The sequence below is a fragment of the Cetorhinus maximus genome, chromosome 17, assembly GCF_964194155.1.
Source record: "Cetorhinus maximus chromosome 17, sCetMax3.hap1.1, whole genome shotgun sequence".
Taxonomy (NCBI): domain Eukaryota; kingdom Metazoa; phylum Chordata; class Chondrichthyes; order Lamniformes; family Cetorhinidae; genus Cetorhinus; species Cetorhinus maximus.
The window spans coordinates 33,709,407-33,725,860 of NC_135895.1; the positions used below are offsets into that span (position 1 = coordinate 33,709,407).

The following is a 16,454-nucleotide window of genomic DNA, read 5'->3' on the forward strand; positions in this document are numbered from 1 at the left end:
AAAGTGCTCCCTGCTTTGACAAAATACATTATCTTTACTCCAGCCTAGGGATAACCTTATCTTTACTCCAGCCTAGGGATAACCAAACCATAATGTTGTTGTCCCATTATTCTTGCACATTTCCTGGTCTATCTCATCACTGGTGAATGGTAATTCACATTGAGAATTGTATAAATTCTCCTCTTATCACCTAAATCTATATTTTCATGAATTTGGTCTTTTCTGTTCAAGAACGTGCTTATATTCTAATATGTGATAGAATACAGTTGCAGTGGGGTAGGTCAAACATATCCAAAAATAAGTTGTTGGAGGAGAAGCCTATTAAAGGTAATTTTCTTTATTTCTTTAAGCAACATTCAAAATGGTATTACAGAGCAGCCATATGCTACCTATGAGAATCACTAGTAGTTAGATTGCAGTGCATAGTCTCAAATCGGATCATGGCAAGTAAAGTTAGTGAAACAAAACAGTTAGGGAGTTTGTGGGGAAGGGACATATGCTGATAATTTATAAGTACTGAGCATGGCCACAGTTGGTAAAATTGGTGTTGATTAGTGTGAAGCACGTGTGTCAGGTATAGGTGAAATCAGTGAGGAATTTAGGAATGGAAGCTTTGGGTTTGAACTTTACCAGGCTTAACTGCCCCTTTTCATCTTCTGAATACTAAGTAGGTGAATTTGCACAGGGTTTTTTCTGCTTATCTCCCACAACTTTAGCAGAAGCATGGATTCAAGGGGAAAATGACGTGCTATTTTTCTGGTGTCCCTGCAGTCCTTTCACCAAAGTTGCAGCAAAATGAGCAGGAAAAGTCGTCTTCTGTATTTTAAGTTGTGGGTCAGAAAAGAAGACTGAAGGAACTGAACAGTGCTTGCTACACTTAACCATGTTTTCTTGCTTCGTCTCGCCTCGCCTCCTGGCTATTTGAGGAACAAGAATCAACAGTGGGGTGAACTTTTTACTTGTGGCATGATTGCCAATCCCAGGCAAACTCTCCCCATTTTGCAAGTTTTTCTTCTAATCCTGAGTTTCTGCTCAAACTCATCTGCACATCAACGAATGTGAAATCTGCCATGAACTTTGCAATGAGGCAGTGTAATAAAAGGGATTATTTTTTTCCAAAAAATACTTGATACATTTAATTGTTCACTTGAAGTTCAATTAAAACACTTAAATAGGATTATCACAAAATAAGCACTTTTCATCCATGTCAATCCACCATTTCAGAATAACTCTTTTTAAAAATTACTGAAATTCACTTTTAAATAATATAATGAACTATTTTTCTAATTGCATTGGTTACATTAGCCAGTTTTGGAAAATTAAAACAAAAAATAAATTTAAAAACTTTTATTATGTACTTTTTACTGTCCAAAAGGACCAGTTTAGTCATAGATTAGGTACAGCGCAGAAGGCGGCCATTCAGCCTGTTGTGTCCATGCAGCTCCCTGCAAGAGCAATTGAACTAATCCCACTCCCTCAACCTTCCTCTGTAGCCCTGCCTCCACGATACACTCGGACAGTATATTCTAAATCCTAACCACTTGCCGCGATTTTTTAAAAATCCTCCTTATGTCACCATTGGTTCTTTTGCCAGTCATCTTAAATTGGTGCCCTGTGGTCCTCAACCCTTCTTCCAAATCCATCCTGTCAATCTATTTATCAAATCTCCTCTCAACCTTCTCCAAGGAGAACAACCCCAACTTCACCAATCTATTCTCATAACTGAAGTCCCTCGTCCCTGGAACCATTCTTATGTATTATTTTTGCAATTTCTCTAAAGCTTTTACAGCTTTGTACAGTAGGTGCCCAGACTTGGACACAATACAGTTGAGACTAAATCAGTGCTTATAAAGATTCTTCATAGTTTTCTTGCTTTTGTAATCTATGCCTCTATTTATAAAGCCCACGATGCCATATGCCTTTTAACTGCTTTCCTAACCTGCCTTGCAACTTTAACAATTTATATGCCATGAAGCCCCCAAACTCTGTTCTTGCACCCACATTAGAATTGTATGCTTTATTTTATATTGCCCCTCTTCCTTCTTCCTACCAAAATTTTATCACTTCACACATCTCTGCATTAAATTTCATTTGCCACATGTCCACCCATCCTACCATCTCATGTCCTCTTGAGGTTATCACTGTCCCCCTCATGGTTCAGAATACTTTTAAGTTTTGTATCATGTGCAAATTTTGAAATTGTGCCCTATACCCCCAGGTTTAGATTATTAATATATATCAAGGAAAGCAGGGGTCCAAACACTGACCACTGTGGAACCTCATGATATACCTTCCTCCAATCTGAAAAGCAACCGTTAACAACCACTCTGTTTCCTGTCACCCACCCAATTTTGTGTCCATGCTACTCCTGTCCCTTTTATTCCACAGGCTCTTACTTTGCTGACAAATGAAGTTTATACGAGCAGAGACCCACAAAACATTTGCCCTCAAATTAGTATCTTTATTGCAACAGTACAGAATCAAAACTTCTTATTCTGGAAAACTACATAAAGCTGTCCATGTTCAAAAACAGGCCTAGGAATATAAATACAAATCTTGTTAAGAGTCTGGCTTTGTGATTTGTTTATAATCATAGAATTTGAAAGTCTAATCGAGAACTGCTTTCTCCTGAGTTGAGAAGGCAGGTTTACATCTGATGGGCTCAATATTATTCAAATAACAAACACTCTATTTGGCTGTTATAATTCCCGTATCTATCATTTGAAGAAAGCAGCTTCCTAACTACCAATCTTCTTCCAAGAAAATGTCCTTGTTTAGGATTCAGGATTTGTAGCAACATTATTCAAAAGGTAGGTCCACAGAAAGCAGGACAAATCCAACCCGGACAATTACCACCCCATCGGTCTGCTCTTAATCCTCACCAAAGTGATGAAAGGGATTGATGATAGCGCTTTCAAGTGGCACTTACGCAGAAACAAACTGCTCACTGACGCTCGGTTTGGGTTCCGCCAGGGCCATTCTGTCCCTGACCTCTATAACTCAATGCAATTTCAGCTCTTTTGTTCATTTTTGAATTAAATTCGAGGTGAACTTGACTCCAAGGCTGCATTTGACTGGGTGTGGCATCGAGGAGCCCTAGCAAAACTGAAGTCACTGGTTGGAGTCATACCTAGGACAAAGGAAGATCTCAGTTCCAGGACATCACTGCAGGAGTTCCTCAGGGTAGTGTCCTCGGCCCAAGCATCTTCAGCTGCTTCATCAATGACCTTCCCCTTCCCATCGTAAGGTCAGAAGTGGGGATGTTTGCTGATTGTGCAATGTTCAGCACCATTCGTGACTCCTCAGGTACCGAACCAGTCTGTGTCTAAATGCAGCAAGACCTGGACAATATCCAGGCTTGGGCTGATAAGTGGCAAGTAACATTCGTGCCACACACATGCCAGGCAATGACCATCTTCAACATGAGAGAATCCAACCATGTCCCCATGACATTCAATGGCATTACCATCACTGAATCCCCCACTATCAACATCCTGGGGGATATCATTGACCAGAAATTGATCTGGACCAGCCGTATTAACACTGGCTACAAGAACAGGTCAGAGACTGGGAATTCTGAGGCAAATAACTCACCTCCTGACTCCCCACAGCCTGCTCTCCATCTACAAGGCACAAGTCAGGAGTGTGATGGAATACTCCCCATTTGCCTGGGTGAGTGCAGCTCCATCAACACTTGAAGCTTGACACCATCCAGGACAAAGCAACCCGTTTGATTGGCACTCCATCCACCTCCAACATATACTCCCTCCATCACTGACACACAGTAGCAGCAGTGTGTACCATCTTCAAGATTCACTGCAAGAACTCATCAAAGCTCCTTAGGCAGCACCTTCCAAACCAGTGATCGCTGCCATCTAGAAAGACGAGGGCAGCAGATGCATGGGAACACCACCACCTGCAACTTCCCCTCCAAGCCACACATCATCATGACTTGGAACTATATCGCCTTTTCTTCACTGTCGCTGGATCAAAATCCTGGAACTTCTGCCCAAACAGCACTGTGCGTGTACCTACACCACATGGACTGCAGTCATTCAAGGCGGTGGCTCACCACCACCTTCTCAATGGCAATTAGGGATGGACAATAACATGTTGGCCTAACCAATGATGTCCACGTCCGTTAAAGAATTTTTTAAAAGAAACTTGTGTTGGCCTGCCCTTTGGAGTTAGACTGTAGAAACTCTGGAGGGTATAGATTGTTATTATCATCTTTGTTCAAAGAATGAACACTGGTATATTTTAATTCATCTGACTGCTTTTCTAAAACATTTTCATTAAAATTTAGTGAATTTTCCTTTTTGACACAGAATAGCTTTTGAGTAATAACTTGTGTTAAATAATTGTCCCCACCATTTTGCCACACTTGAACTCTGTCATCCAGTTTTTCCCCCTCCTGTTATTCCGATCCCATTCTTTCTAGCCCTCCCATGTCGTTCCCATCCTGCTCTTGCCATCCCAATCTCTCCCATTAATCCCATCCCATCCCTCGCAGAAACAATCTTTCCAGCCAAGGTAACTTTGATGTTGGGCTCCCCTTTATCTTCCCACCCCACCCGCAGCCACATGTGCATCACAAGGTCCAGTCCTCCGCGCACCCCGTGTGCCTTCACATGCACCAGGCACTGCCCATCAAATAAACTCACTGCCCATCAAATAAACTCACCAACAGCTGTGCCCCTGAAAAGGACCAAACAAAACAGCATAGGCAGACAGATACCAAGTCTTAGCATTATAGATGGTGATCTTTACTCCATGAAAAAACGGACGTCATGGGGAAAAAGTTCAAAATATGGTGCCAGATCTGAAATTTGTTAATGGTGAGGAGAGGTTAGAGGTGCTTTATTGGTGCTCATTGGGAAGGGGTTTTCGTTTGACAGGAAAATGTTCCTATCACTTGGGGCAGGGATGTAATTATAATGTTTGGAATCAAATGTAACTTGAGTGGAAGGCAAGAGCGATTAAATGACAAAAGGGATGGTAGTCCAAGGCAAAAGGTTGTAATGGGACAATTTTTTTTAAAAAAACTAAAGATGCGTCTAGAAGAGATATAAATGGAACAGCAGAATCGTCACCAACAGCTGCCATCTGAAAAACATGGCAGAGATATGATCTGAAATTGTTGATCTCTATATTGAGTTGGGAGGGTTGTGAAGGTGCTGAATCAGAATATGAGGTGGTGTTTGTTGAGCTAACTTTGAGCTTCATTTGTAGGAGACCAAAGACACGGAGGTCAGATTAAGAGTGGGACAGTGCATTAATCTTGGAATTATTGCTGTACCTGTTTGCATCACTAGGTGGAGCCAAAGGAAATAATACTGCACTTTGTATCCTGTTCACAAGTGAGATTATTGCTGGCATGAAATATAAGTAGAGACAGTCTCAAAGGACACAAGTTTTGTTTTATTTATCCTTTCACGGGATGTGGGCTAAGGCAGCAATTTATTGCCCACCCCTAATTGCTCGGAAAAGTGGTGATGAGCCTCCTCCTTCAACTGCTGTAGTTCATGTGGTGTCGGCACACCCACAGTGCTATAAGGGAGGGAGTTCCAGAATTTTGACCCAGTCACAAGTGAAGAAATGGCGATAAAGTTCCAAGTCAGAATGGTGTGAGGTTTGGAGAGGAATTTGCAGGTGCTGGTGTTCCCATGCATCTGCTGCTCTTGCCCTTTTTGTTGGTAGGGGGGGGTGTTGGTTTGCAAAGAGCTGTCAAAGGAGTCTTGGTGAGTTACGTGGGATGATGTTTGTTTTTTTTTGAGGGGGGTGGGGTGCAGGAAGAATAGGCAGTCTTTTTCCCGTCTACCCTATTCTGTATACAAAACTGGTTCAAATTTCCTTGCAAAACATGTTTCTCACAGTAACAATGCCCCTTTAATGTGAACACAGGCCTTTTGTCCAACTGCTGTATTAAACAAACATTTTATTCTATTTGAACAAAAGTGCTCATTAATGGTTTAAACTATGTTGATAGCATTGCTGTAGTTTAACACTGATGTAATCTTGTTGCTCAAAGCAGTATTTAGTTTTTAAAAGATTCTGTTCAGTTGACGCCCATGATTTGTAAGTTATTTTCCTCTAGTTACCGAAATTTACAATGTTACAATGACTTTGAGCAACTTTGTTTGTATGTTCCCTTGTACTGTTGGACTTGAGCCCTCCATCCCGGTGAAGAGCCTTGTGATGTGTTGCAGATTGTATTTATGTACTTCTTCACATGACCACTTGGTGTCATCACCCCCTTTATATGGGTCAATAGTTCAATCTCTCAACTCTCCAGTTTGATTGTTTTGCTTACCTCTCGACTTCAATGTTCTGCATTTATGGGCCTCAGCATCTCATCTTGGTTTCTCATTAATGATAAAAAAGGTAATACTATTTAAATACTCATTGTCACATTAGGCTTAATGGTATTTTATTATTTTTCCAAAACGAATTGTACTTATAAGGGGGAAAATGGATTTGTAACCTCACCGGATTTGACAGTAAGTCGCAAAACTGCCCGAGTTATGTGGACAAACAGATAATCCATAATCTGCATAAATACAATTAATTTCCAGACAACTACAGAGTCTGCACATAGCCAGATTTGTCTTATTGTACCCTGATCATCTCAAGTCTCCCAGAAGTCTTATTCCAAATGAGCTACTGATGAATTTGTTAACCAATGAGCCTCCAGGTTTATAGATTATATTTTTACTTTAAAGGGAAGCTTTAATACAGATTAATTGGGATCTAAGTCTTTTGTCTTATACTGCAACTTCCAGATAATTAACACAATTCAATATTTTTTTAATGAGTGGACTTTGTCAAAAAGGAGGCCATTAACTGTTTCTCTTTTGTCTATGACTTTGCATTTGCAGAATGCACCTATGGGGTTTTGGGGGAGCCGGGTGATTAGGGAGTGGCAGAACTATACATCAGGTCACTTCTCATCAGAGTGTTACCTTAATGAGGGATTCTGAAAATGAAGCATGAAGTTGTTACAAATAATTCTGGTTAATTCAAACATCCTTTTTGTGTTATTTGATTGAATTATTTGCTATTTGTTTCCTAGTGAATGTTGATGTTATCATCAGAGTTCCTGGCCTGGGTTGGTTGCTGCATCTTGCACAGTGGGAAGCTAAAGTAGCATATGCTGCTGATGATGAGGCACTTTAGTTAATGGCCATTTCTGTTTATATTAATCCAGTTCCCTCTGGCTGCTGGAGCTTTGACTGATGTATATAAAATGCATTGGAAGGAATGGATCAAAATAGAAAAGTGTTATCATGAATCCGAAATCTGTACTTGTTTAAATTGTATAAGGGTGTAACGATTATTTCCTTGTATCATAACGACTGACTTCATGAAACATTGTTGCAGAGATAATGTCATTCTAAAGCGAAAATGATTTATTGACTTCAGTGGGATTAATTCACAATCCATACATCAATTACGTTTGTGTTTAAATTTATTGTTTCTAATTATTTTAATAACGTTCTTAAAATTGGATTTGGATAAAAGAGAATGGGATACAACTTTTACACGCTTTCTCTGACCATAATTAATTCCTAACTTTGCTCCTTCTCAGTCATCAGAACTCTATGTACTGAGTGAGCACTTGATTAAAATATTTTTTTTCTGGTTTTCTTCCATTGCATTGACAGGGTGAGTTTCTCTCAGTGGAGTTAACAACCATGGATGCACAGGAGAACCTTGTTCTCCTAACAGCCCAACCGCACATTGGGCAGAATATTCCGGTCTGGAGTATAAATTGGGAGGCGAGAGCAGAAGTGAGAGTGAATTCCGCTCAGGGGCAGGATGGCTGGCCATGCGTGATCTTGTGCTGGCTAGTTCATTAGATATGCATGCCTGAGGAGCAGGGCTCTTGCAGTGGAGGTGGGCAAGATATCGAGCCTGTGTCACTTCCTCCATAGCTGGACCATAGTTAGTAGAAGTACAGGGTTGCCTGGAGCCAGCGTCATGTGTGCCTGAGGTGACGTGTGAACAAATGTCAGTGATCCATCTAGTCAGCATATTGAAGCCCTGTAGCTACCCTTGGTCTACTCCTGGCCTCCCCCCCCACTCCGCCATGGTGAAGCCCGACCTCCCTCAAATACTAATGGGCTTTCCTCCGTTACCCCCGAGACACATTTGGGAGACCCTCGCCTTTCCATCATAGACATACAACCCATCCCATTATCAGCCATGTCCATCTACCCGGGATCTTAGTTATCAACTGGCAGGTTGTTCCCCACCCTACCCTCCCCCTGGGCCTCAGGGAGCTAACCCATGCTTCCCTCCCTCCCCCGCCTTAGTCAACTTGAGTTGCCCTTCAATGCAGACTTTACTGCAGCTCCTGACCTTGCTGGGATCTTGATGTTATGACACTCGTGCACAAGGGAGCAAACCTACTGCTATGTGGGCTGTGAGAGGAGAACTTAACTGAGCATGATTGTCAAGCAGTTGCCTCGTGATTATTAGGGTATCCCTTTAGTCGGCCAACTGTGCTTGCCTTGAACTCCACCCACCCAAAGAGACCCTCTTCCCACTTTGGGGATTCACATGTATAGAGCAACTGTATTGTGAGAAGAGCCTTGAGAAAAAGGTGTGTGTAACTTTTCAGACATGCTCCACCACCTTCTACCCTCCCCCTGTCACCCACCAACTCTTCCCTACATCACCCTTGATCCACCCAATAACCATTCCCCTCCCCTCTGTTACTCTTGAACACGCCGCCACCCCCCCCACGGCCGTTAGCCTTGAGCCTATAATTATCACCCTGCACATGTCTTCTCTCCCCTCTGAGCCTAGATCCATTGCCATCTCCATGCCCAAACTGACCCCTCCCGTTATTCACATCATCTGTTTTGTCCATTTCCGTGACTCCCCAACATGAGATCATTCACTACCCGACCGTGACTCTGGACCTGCTACCCTACCACATCCCACTGCTACATGCCACTCATATACAGTTGTAAATCTAAAGGCACGTATTGATTGCTCGCCAATAACTTAATTGGGAAGTGGAACTTAATTCTGGCGAGCTGACCATTTAATGAGCATACATGACATACGGATGCATACAAATGTGCTTCCTGACCCTTGCCATCAGGAAGGTTAACACGCCTTCAAACTTCCCTGAACTTAATTGTTAAAGTTTGTCCTGCATCGTGAAGCAGATTTTTGGCCTCTTGCTCAATTAAGTTCCCCTGCCTGCCTTGGCAGAAGAAATGCATCCAAAAATGGTGAATTATCAGCAAGATGCATGGAGCCAAATGTATTCAAATTTGACAAATTCACCAGTAACAGAAGCTGCTATTTCCTTTTAAAAAGTCTACGTAATACCTATCTGGGCTGACATGTATACATATGACTTCTGTCCCATACTCTGGCTGACTCTTAAAGTTCAACAAGGTATGGGGAATAAATACTACCTTGGTAATATCACCCACATTCCAAGAACAATTAATGAAGTGCTTTTTGTGTGCATTTTGTGATCACGATGAGTGAGGCTAGTATTAGGAAATAGAATACTTTCCATGTTGGGGCATATTGTCAGCATCAAGCGCTCCCTGATCAGGTATAGAGTGGTTATCACCAGCAGAATCCTGTTCCCTTTACTTTGCCCTGACAATGTACATCAGCTCTAACCTCAAAAGCACCAACTACTGTGATTATATTTCCATTTGCCACACCAGCCTCCCTGAGTGTGATTGCAAATTAAGGGGCCCACCTAGAACTGGATTGAAACTGTTCAAACTCATTTCACATAAGAACCTTATGGCAGCAGGCAGAAGAGATTTCATCCTCCGTTTGGGTTGGATTTGAACCCAAGTCAGAGGTGAAAGATGAGTACATAACCCACATTTTATTTTGTCTGTGTTTTTCTTTTGTTAATTGCACAGCAGATGTTGAATATGCAAATTCAAATAAATCAATCTGTTTTATTCTAAATTTAAATCTGATTTAGGACCTTAAATCAAAATATCAAGTTTTGATTTATTTGCTGGGGATTGGTGAGAGGATTGCTTTTCTACTCCTGATGCTAGTTTAGTTTACATGCATCTCCAAGACATTCTGTATGGCTGCTTTGATTCCAATAGACATTTTAATACATCTGCATGTTCTCTATAATCTGTTCTGTGATCTCTGTGTTGACCTTCTCCAGATTGGTGTTTGTGTGTATCTGTGAGTGTACATTCCCTCATTGCAATGCTAGAATTACTCACTTATGCATACATTCTGGACAGTATTCGGGTCAATAAATGTTTAATGTTTAAAGGGAAATTGGATTTTTTTGTATAAAAGGCTCCACAATCCTTTGCTCTAACTAAGGAGTAAAATTTAGAAAGAGTTTTTTCTCTCCTGTATGTCATAGTTGTACATATGCCCCTGTGCGCACCCTACATACTGTTCACTGGCTAAGGCATCTTATCCATGTTCTGGATTAGTTCTATCAATGGCACAATATAGTGATACAAAAGGCAGATCAAACTCCCATGTGTAGATGTATTGAAGTTGTATTATATAGTATTGAGTTTGCTGATCAAGGCACCACTGAGACAGAGAGACCATGTTATCAGCAATATCCATCAAAGCAAGTAGTCTACGACATGCTAGAAAATGGCAAAATAACCCCACAAAGTCAGAAGCAAGACATTTCATCCCTCGCTATTATCTCTAACCTCCAGTCCTACTCACTTCCCAAACTCTGCATTTGCCTGATTCTGGCCTCTTGTGCAATAGCACCCCACCCACCCCCACCCCTTTGCCATACAATTGGTTTCATTCAGGAACTAAAGAAAAAAAGCTAAAAGCCTAAACTATACTAATTATAACCAGGCGTAACTCAACAAACACAAGGCACATTACACATAAAATATGTGAAAAGAACTGACTGTCGAATTGAATTTTGGAGCCATACCCAGAAACATCTTTCATATTGCAGGAACAGAATAATAGTATTTTGAAAATGGGGGACCATTTACCTATTCACTTTCAAAAGTTCCACAAAGCCCTACCTTTTAACCATGACTTCAGTGACTTTCCCTAGCATTTCTCCTAAACTTCTGTTCAGTACCCAATCACTTTTCATGAAGATATGTTAACACAAGAACTAGGAGCAGGAGTAGACCATACTGCCTGTCGAACCTGCTCCACCATTCAATACGATCATGGCTGATCTTGGGCTTCAACTCCATTTTCCCACCTGCTAAAGGTACTACATAAGTTCCAAGTTACTGAGGTTTTGCCTATAACATGGAATGAAGTCAGTCTGCTGCCTGCTCTCTGCTAATGCCACTCATGAACTAACAAATGTTGATAATACTTTAATCCTTATCCTGCTAAATAATGAAGCACTGAATATAGCTAATTGCACATAAAATGCTGCTTATAGCATTTAAAAGCATCCGTACAGGGGCGTGTTTAAAACAACAATGAGTAGTGTAAAATGGTCTTTTTCATTTGTACTCTGAATAAAAATGCAGCTGTTGCTAATGCTCATAGCGCTGAATATTTCCAATTGGGAGAGCTAGGTTGGGGTCAGTAGGAGGAAGGGGAGAATCCAGTTTATAATGCAAGACTTGGGAAATGTTTTGAGGGATGGAAGATCGGTGATATCTCCCAAGTTATTTGGATAGGTGGGAGGGGGTGGCAGGCAGTGAGATGTCTGATTTTTTTGGAATCCTGTATCCAACCTCCTCTCTTGTCCCTAAAGATTTGCTCAATGTCCTCCTTGTTCCAATGAAATGCACTTACTCACTTTTCCATTTTATCACTGTTATAGGGCAGGAAATAAAGGTTACACTGGAATTGGAAACCGATATCAAATTGTTCATACTTAGTACTGATTGTACAAAGACGTATTCTTTCACCATGTATTAAAGCAATATAAATCTGGTCAAGTTATGCAGAAATTTTGCATTCATTCCCCTTTCACAATTGGCAAATTTTGAGTGTTCTCAAAAAAGGTAAACATGGCAAAGCAGAGTATACATGAACTGATTCCCAATCTTGGCCCCGGTGTCAGAAGGGAGTACTGATCAAAGGACACAGGGAGGAAAAGTCAGATTTGAACTGTTCAGTTTTGTACATTCCCCTCTGCAACTATGGTTCAACTTCAACTCTGCCTGATGGGATGAAAGGCTCCTCATTCTTTACCAAATTAAAGGTCTCAATTAGATCGCTGTTCAACTTCCTACACTCTAGGGAATACAAATCAAGCTGAGACAACCTGTCCTCATAATTTAACATTTTACGCTGTGGTTTGATTCTGGTGAATCATGCTGTACCCCTTCCAAGGGCCTATATATATATATATATATATATATATATATTTAAGATGCATTGCCTGAATTGAATTTAAACCTTTGACCCCATTTTGTTTCATTTCTTTTTGCTGGTTTTGGTTTTTCTCTTGTTTTTTCCTTCTTGCTTTTGAACAGCAGGTGTGTTCATGGCTCTGCTATTTGCACCACCTTTTAGATACGTCTTTCATTTCTTAACTTGTCCCATTACCACTCCCTTTGGCCTTGCACCATGAACACTGTTGTCACTTAATCTCTCCTGCCTTCCACCCTATCACAGAGCTTCCCTTTTGTTCTTTTTCCCATCCTTCCCCTTTCACTTGCTTAACTTTTCCCAGTTCTGATGAAAGGTCATTGACCTGAAAGGTTAACTCTTTCTCTCTCCACAGATGCTGCCAGACTTGCTGTGTATTTCCAACGTTTTCTGTTCTTATTTCAGATTTTCAGCATCCGCGGTATTTTACTTCTATTATAGATGCTAATGTTTGTAGTTGTTTGGGCATGAGGTTTGCTTATTTTTCCAATAACCTATCTCGATATTTTTTTTTGTCAGATTGTTTTTGCAAAAGATGCCCATTATGCTTTGGAAGATCTTTCACAGTCTGGGTATGAGGTGGTGGGGTTGGACTGGACCATTCAACCTAGAGTTGCACGGTAAGCTGAACAGCAGTTAATAATTTACCTGACAAACTACTAACATAAATCATTCAAATGGTGGAGATTTAAAATCAGGCTGTTGAGCACAGCGATACTACTTTGCACTCTTTTCCTGCCCCCCACTAAAACAAAATGCAGGAATGAGCACTCCATGTAAATTAAAAAATTGTAACTTCAAAAATCTAGGATATAAAGTTGCTCTGCATTTTGCCTATTTCTAATTTGGGCATCACTGTTCTGTGACACACAGTCATGCCTCTCTCTAACTGCACACTCTACCAGAAGATGGAGTCTCTTAAGCCTGATGCTGCCCAGCCAGATGGCTGGATAAACCATTTGTGTATCAGCTGTGCTCAAACCTATGCTCTTTCAGTCAGGAATCAAAACTGGGACAATAGAGGGTGATGGACCTAGACAGTGCAGAGTAATGGTTATGCTGGCAAAAAGGGCATGGTTGAGCAAATCCATGATTGCAGAAATATGGTGATGAATGGAAGGCCAAAGGCTAGGAATTTGGAACTTTGAAAGTGCAGCTGTAAGTGACTCAGCAGAGAATTTTTTCAGGGGCAGACGCAGAATGAAGTGGGGTTTGAATGGAACAGGGATAAGAAGAGATAGTCAAAGATGCCCTCCTTTTTGTATTCCTCACCACATCCCCACTCAATTCCAGGTTCTCCATTTAACCAATGCCCTATTGGTGGTTAAAGTTCTCTCCCATTACCCCCCCCAACTCCCACCCTTGGCAATTCTGATTAGCAAGACCCCTCCACACTGAGGCATCTTCTCGACCTTATATGTTTGCAGTTTCATTTGTTGATAGAGAAGGAGGAGGAGGAATCCCCATTAAACTATCTTCACGTCCAGATCCAGATTAGCATTTTTTCGGAGACCAGACTGCAGGTGCCATCCTACATACTATACAAATTTGAGCCAGGAAAATAAGTGTAAAGAGGAACTAAAAAAGTGGGGGAGAAAATAAAAGATTAAACAGGATAAAATTAGGGAATAAAGTGGCTTTGTTGAAATAGCTTTGTTGTTGAAGCATAGTAAACATTTTAATTACTCCGTTCAACAAGAATACTAAAGACTGCTAAACATCAAGGGGTTCTTTGAGTAATAGGCCCTGTATATATTTTGGGGAAAAAAAACTTGAACTGCAACAGAATAGAGTCTTTCTGCTTTTGTTAGATAAGTGGCTTGTGCTCAGAAAACAACAAAGATGAGATAAGACATCTGTGTAGGAAACAGAGAAATATTTATTCAGCTTTTTAACCCATTCTGGACTTGAACTTTGAGAACAGGTATCAGCCATCCACAGTAACAGCAATAATGTGGGAACTAAAACATGTTCCTTAGTTGGCTGCAGATCATTACTTGATTAAATCCTTCATTGTTGGCAATAATCATTAACCCCTAATACAAACTGAGAGTACACTGAAAGGCAGTGCAAAAACATCCAGTCTATAAAACAGAAACTGACCAGGAACTAAAACTTTCACCCATATTGTAAAATTGAAACCATGTAGGTTATTTTAAAGAAACCCAAAGAGAGATCCCTCATTTGACCTTTCTTGGGGAAGAAGGATGAAATTACCATAGTACAAGCAGCATTTAATGCAATCTGAAACTCTCAATTAATTACTACCTGGAACCCATTGGAATACAAGCAGCATTTTCCTATGCTCTGTTTCCAAGATAAATCCTCCAGTTTCTGATCGCTGACCCTATTTTAATCCCTTGTCCTAAAGTTGTAAAGGTTCCATCTCTTTAACACATGATGCAGAGCTCCACAGGAAGTTCAACAGCCATAATTGCAGCAATTAGCAGTAGTAACAGAAAGCAGCTTGTACTTACGTAACACCTTTACAGTAGAAGTCATGAGACATTTCACAGGAAAAGCTGCTGCAGCATGGGAGAGGAAGAGTGAGTATTGATGTGGGGTTTGAACACTGAAGTTGTGCTTTTTTTTGGTTCCAGCTGAACTACTAGCCAGGGAGTTAGGATGGGGTCAGGGGGTGAGTTGCAGTTGGTTGTGGAGTTGCATAGGATGGGGTCAGGGGGTGAGTTGCAGTTGGTTGTGGAGTTGCAAATAAAAGTGCAGAGATCAGAATTTATAAGGGCGCGGAGTTGTTCATCCGCATGTAATATCATTAAACACTAACTGGTGATTCATCTCATTGCTCTCTGTAGGATCTAGTTGCATGTAAACAGACATGTTTTCCTACAAGACAATAGGGCCTTGAGACAATTTTTCGATGTTAAAGGTGCAAGTTGTTACTGTTGATTTTTGGCCTGCACTTCAAATAGTAATTTCTTGGCTTTGAAGTTTTTCAAATGTCCTGGACATGAAAGCGACAATAAAAATGCAAGTCTGTCTTTCTTTTACCCCTTAACCAGAGCCTTCAAAGAACATCTCTTTCCTCTGCCATTCAGTCTTTCTGTTTTCTAACAAATAATTCTTGTGGGCTGTGAAAAGCTGACTAAAAGCCATCTTGTAATGAATTATGGTTTTATTTTGTTGTGGATTTGTGCATACTAGGAATCGGTTTGAGCCTGCTCAAATCTTTCACTTTGGACTTCTACAACAAAACAACATTTCATTTTGTCAGTATAGGCTGGATTCAATTCCAAGCCACAGTTTGCAGTGTTCCAACTATAACACTAGGCCCCTCCTTTTGCTATAAATTATTGGATTGTTATAATAAAATTCCTGAGTAAGAAATGGAAATTTAAAGGCGAGTTACCTCGAGCTGTATTGTTTGAGCATCCTATATGATTCACTTCACGCTCGGGTAGTTTATTTTTAAAATCTGATTGGTTCTCTGCCCTTCTGGCTTGCCTTTTTAAGATCATATTTGGACTGTTATCATAGACAGGTCCCAGCTGTATAATTAGTGTGGCACAACTGTAAATACGTGTCACTGTTTGGTAATTTAACAGCCTCTCAACATGTCTGGGAGCCATTACCAAGCAAATTGAGAAGTTTTGTAAATAAACACAACTGCTGCCAAGTGCATTATTGTGAAGGTGTGGCTTCCAGAGAACTGCGCACCTGTCCAACAACCATCCTGTGCAGCTGTTAACGCCATAGAGCCTGCAGTCATTGTGGTCTGTTTCAGCTTTTTTATGGTGTGGAGTCGGGGAGGGTGGTGTGGCAGGGGTTGCACAGCTGGAAAGGAGAGGTGAATGTAAGGAATCATTCAAAAATATGAAAGACCTGTAGCCCTGTCCTGTGCAAGATCAATAGCTTGTACCTTTGCTTTGTGAGCACCTGGAACCAGGTAAGGTGTTTAAAGCAAGTTTAGTCTTTAAATGTAAACATTTAAAAGAAAAAAACAATTTAGAAATTAATCACTGTTTGCTCGATGCAATCATTTAAAATTCCATATTGGGTAGGTTACCCACCTACCTGTTAAAGTGTGAAATTATGATGGGGAACGACTAAAAAGAGATTTAGTCCCATGCAACTGTTCCAATTGTGGAATGTTA

General features: G+C 40.8%; 1 protein-coding gene across 1 annotated transcript in view; it reads left to right on the forward strand.

The window, feature by feature from the left end:
* The window catches only part of urod (uroporphyrinogen decarboxylase), a 58,677-nt gene that overhangs the window by 30,630 nt on the left and 11,593 nt on the right, over window positions 1–16,454 (forward strand). The window contains exon 8 of the mRNA XM_078560961.1: window positions 12,862–12,962. Coding sequence (XP_078417087.1) covers window positions 12,862–12,962 — 101 coding nt within the window. The remainder of the gene's footprint in view (window positions 1–12,861; window positions 12,963–16,454) is intronic.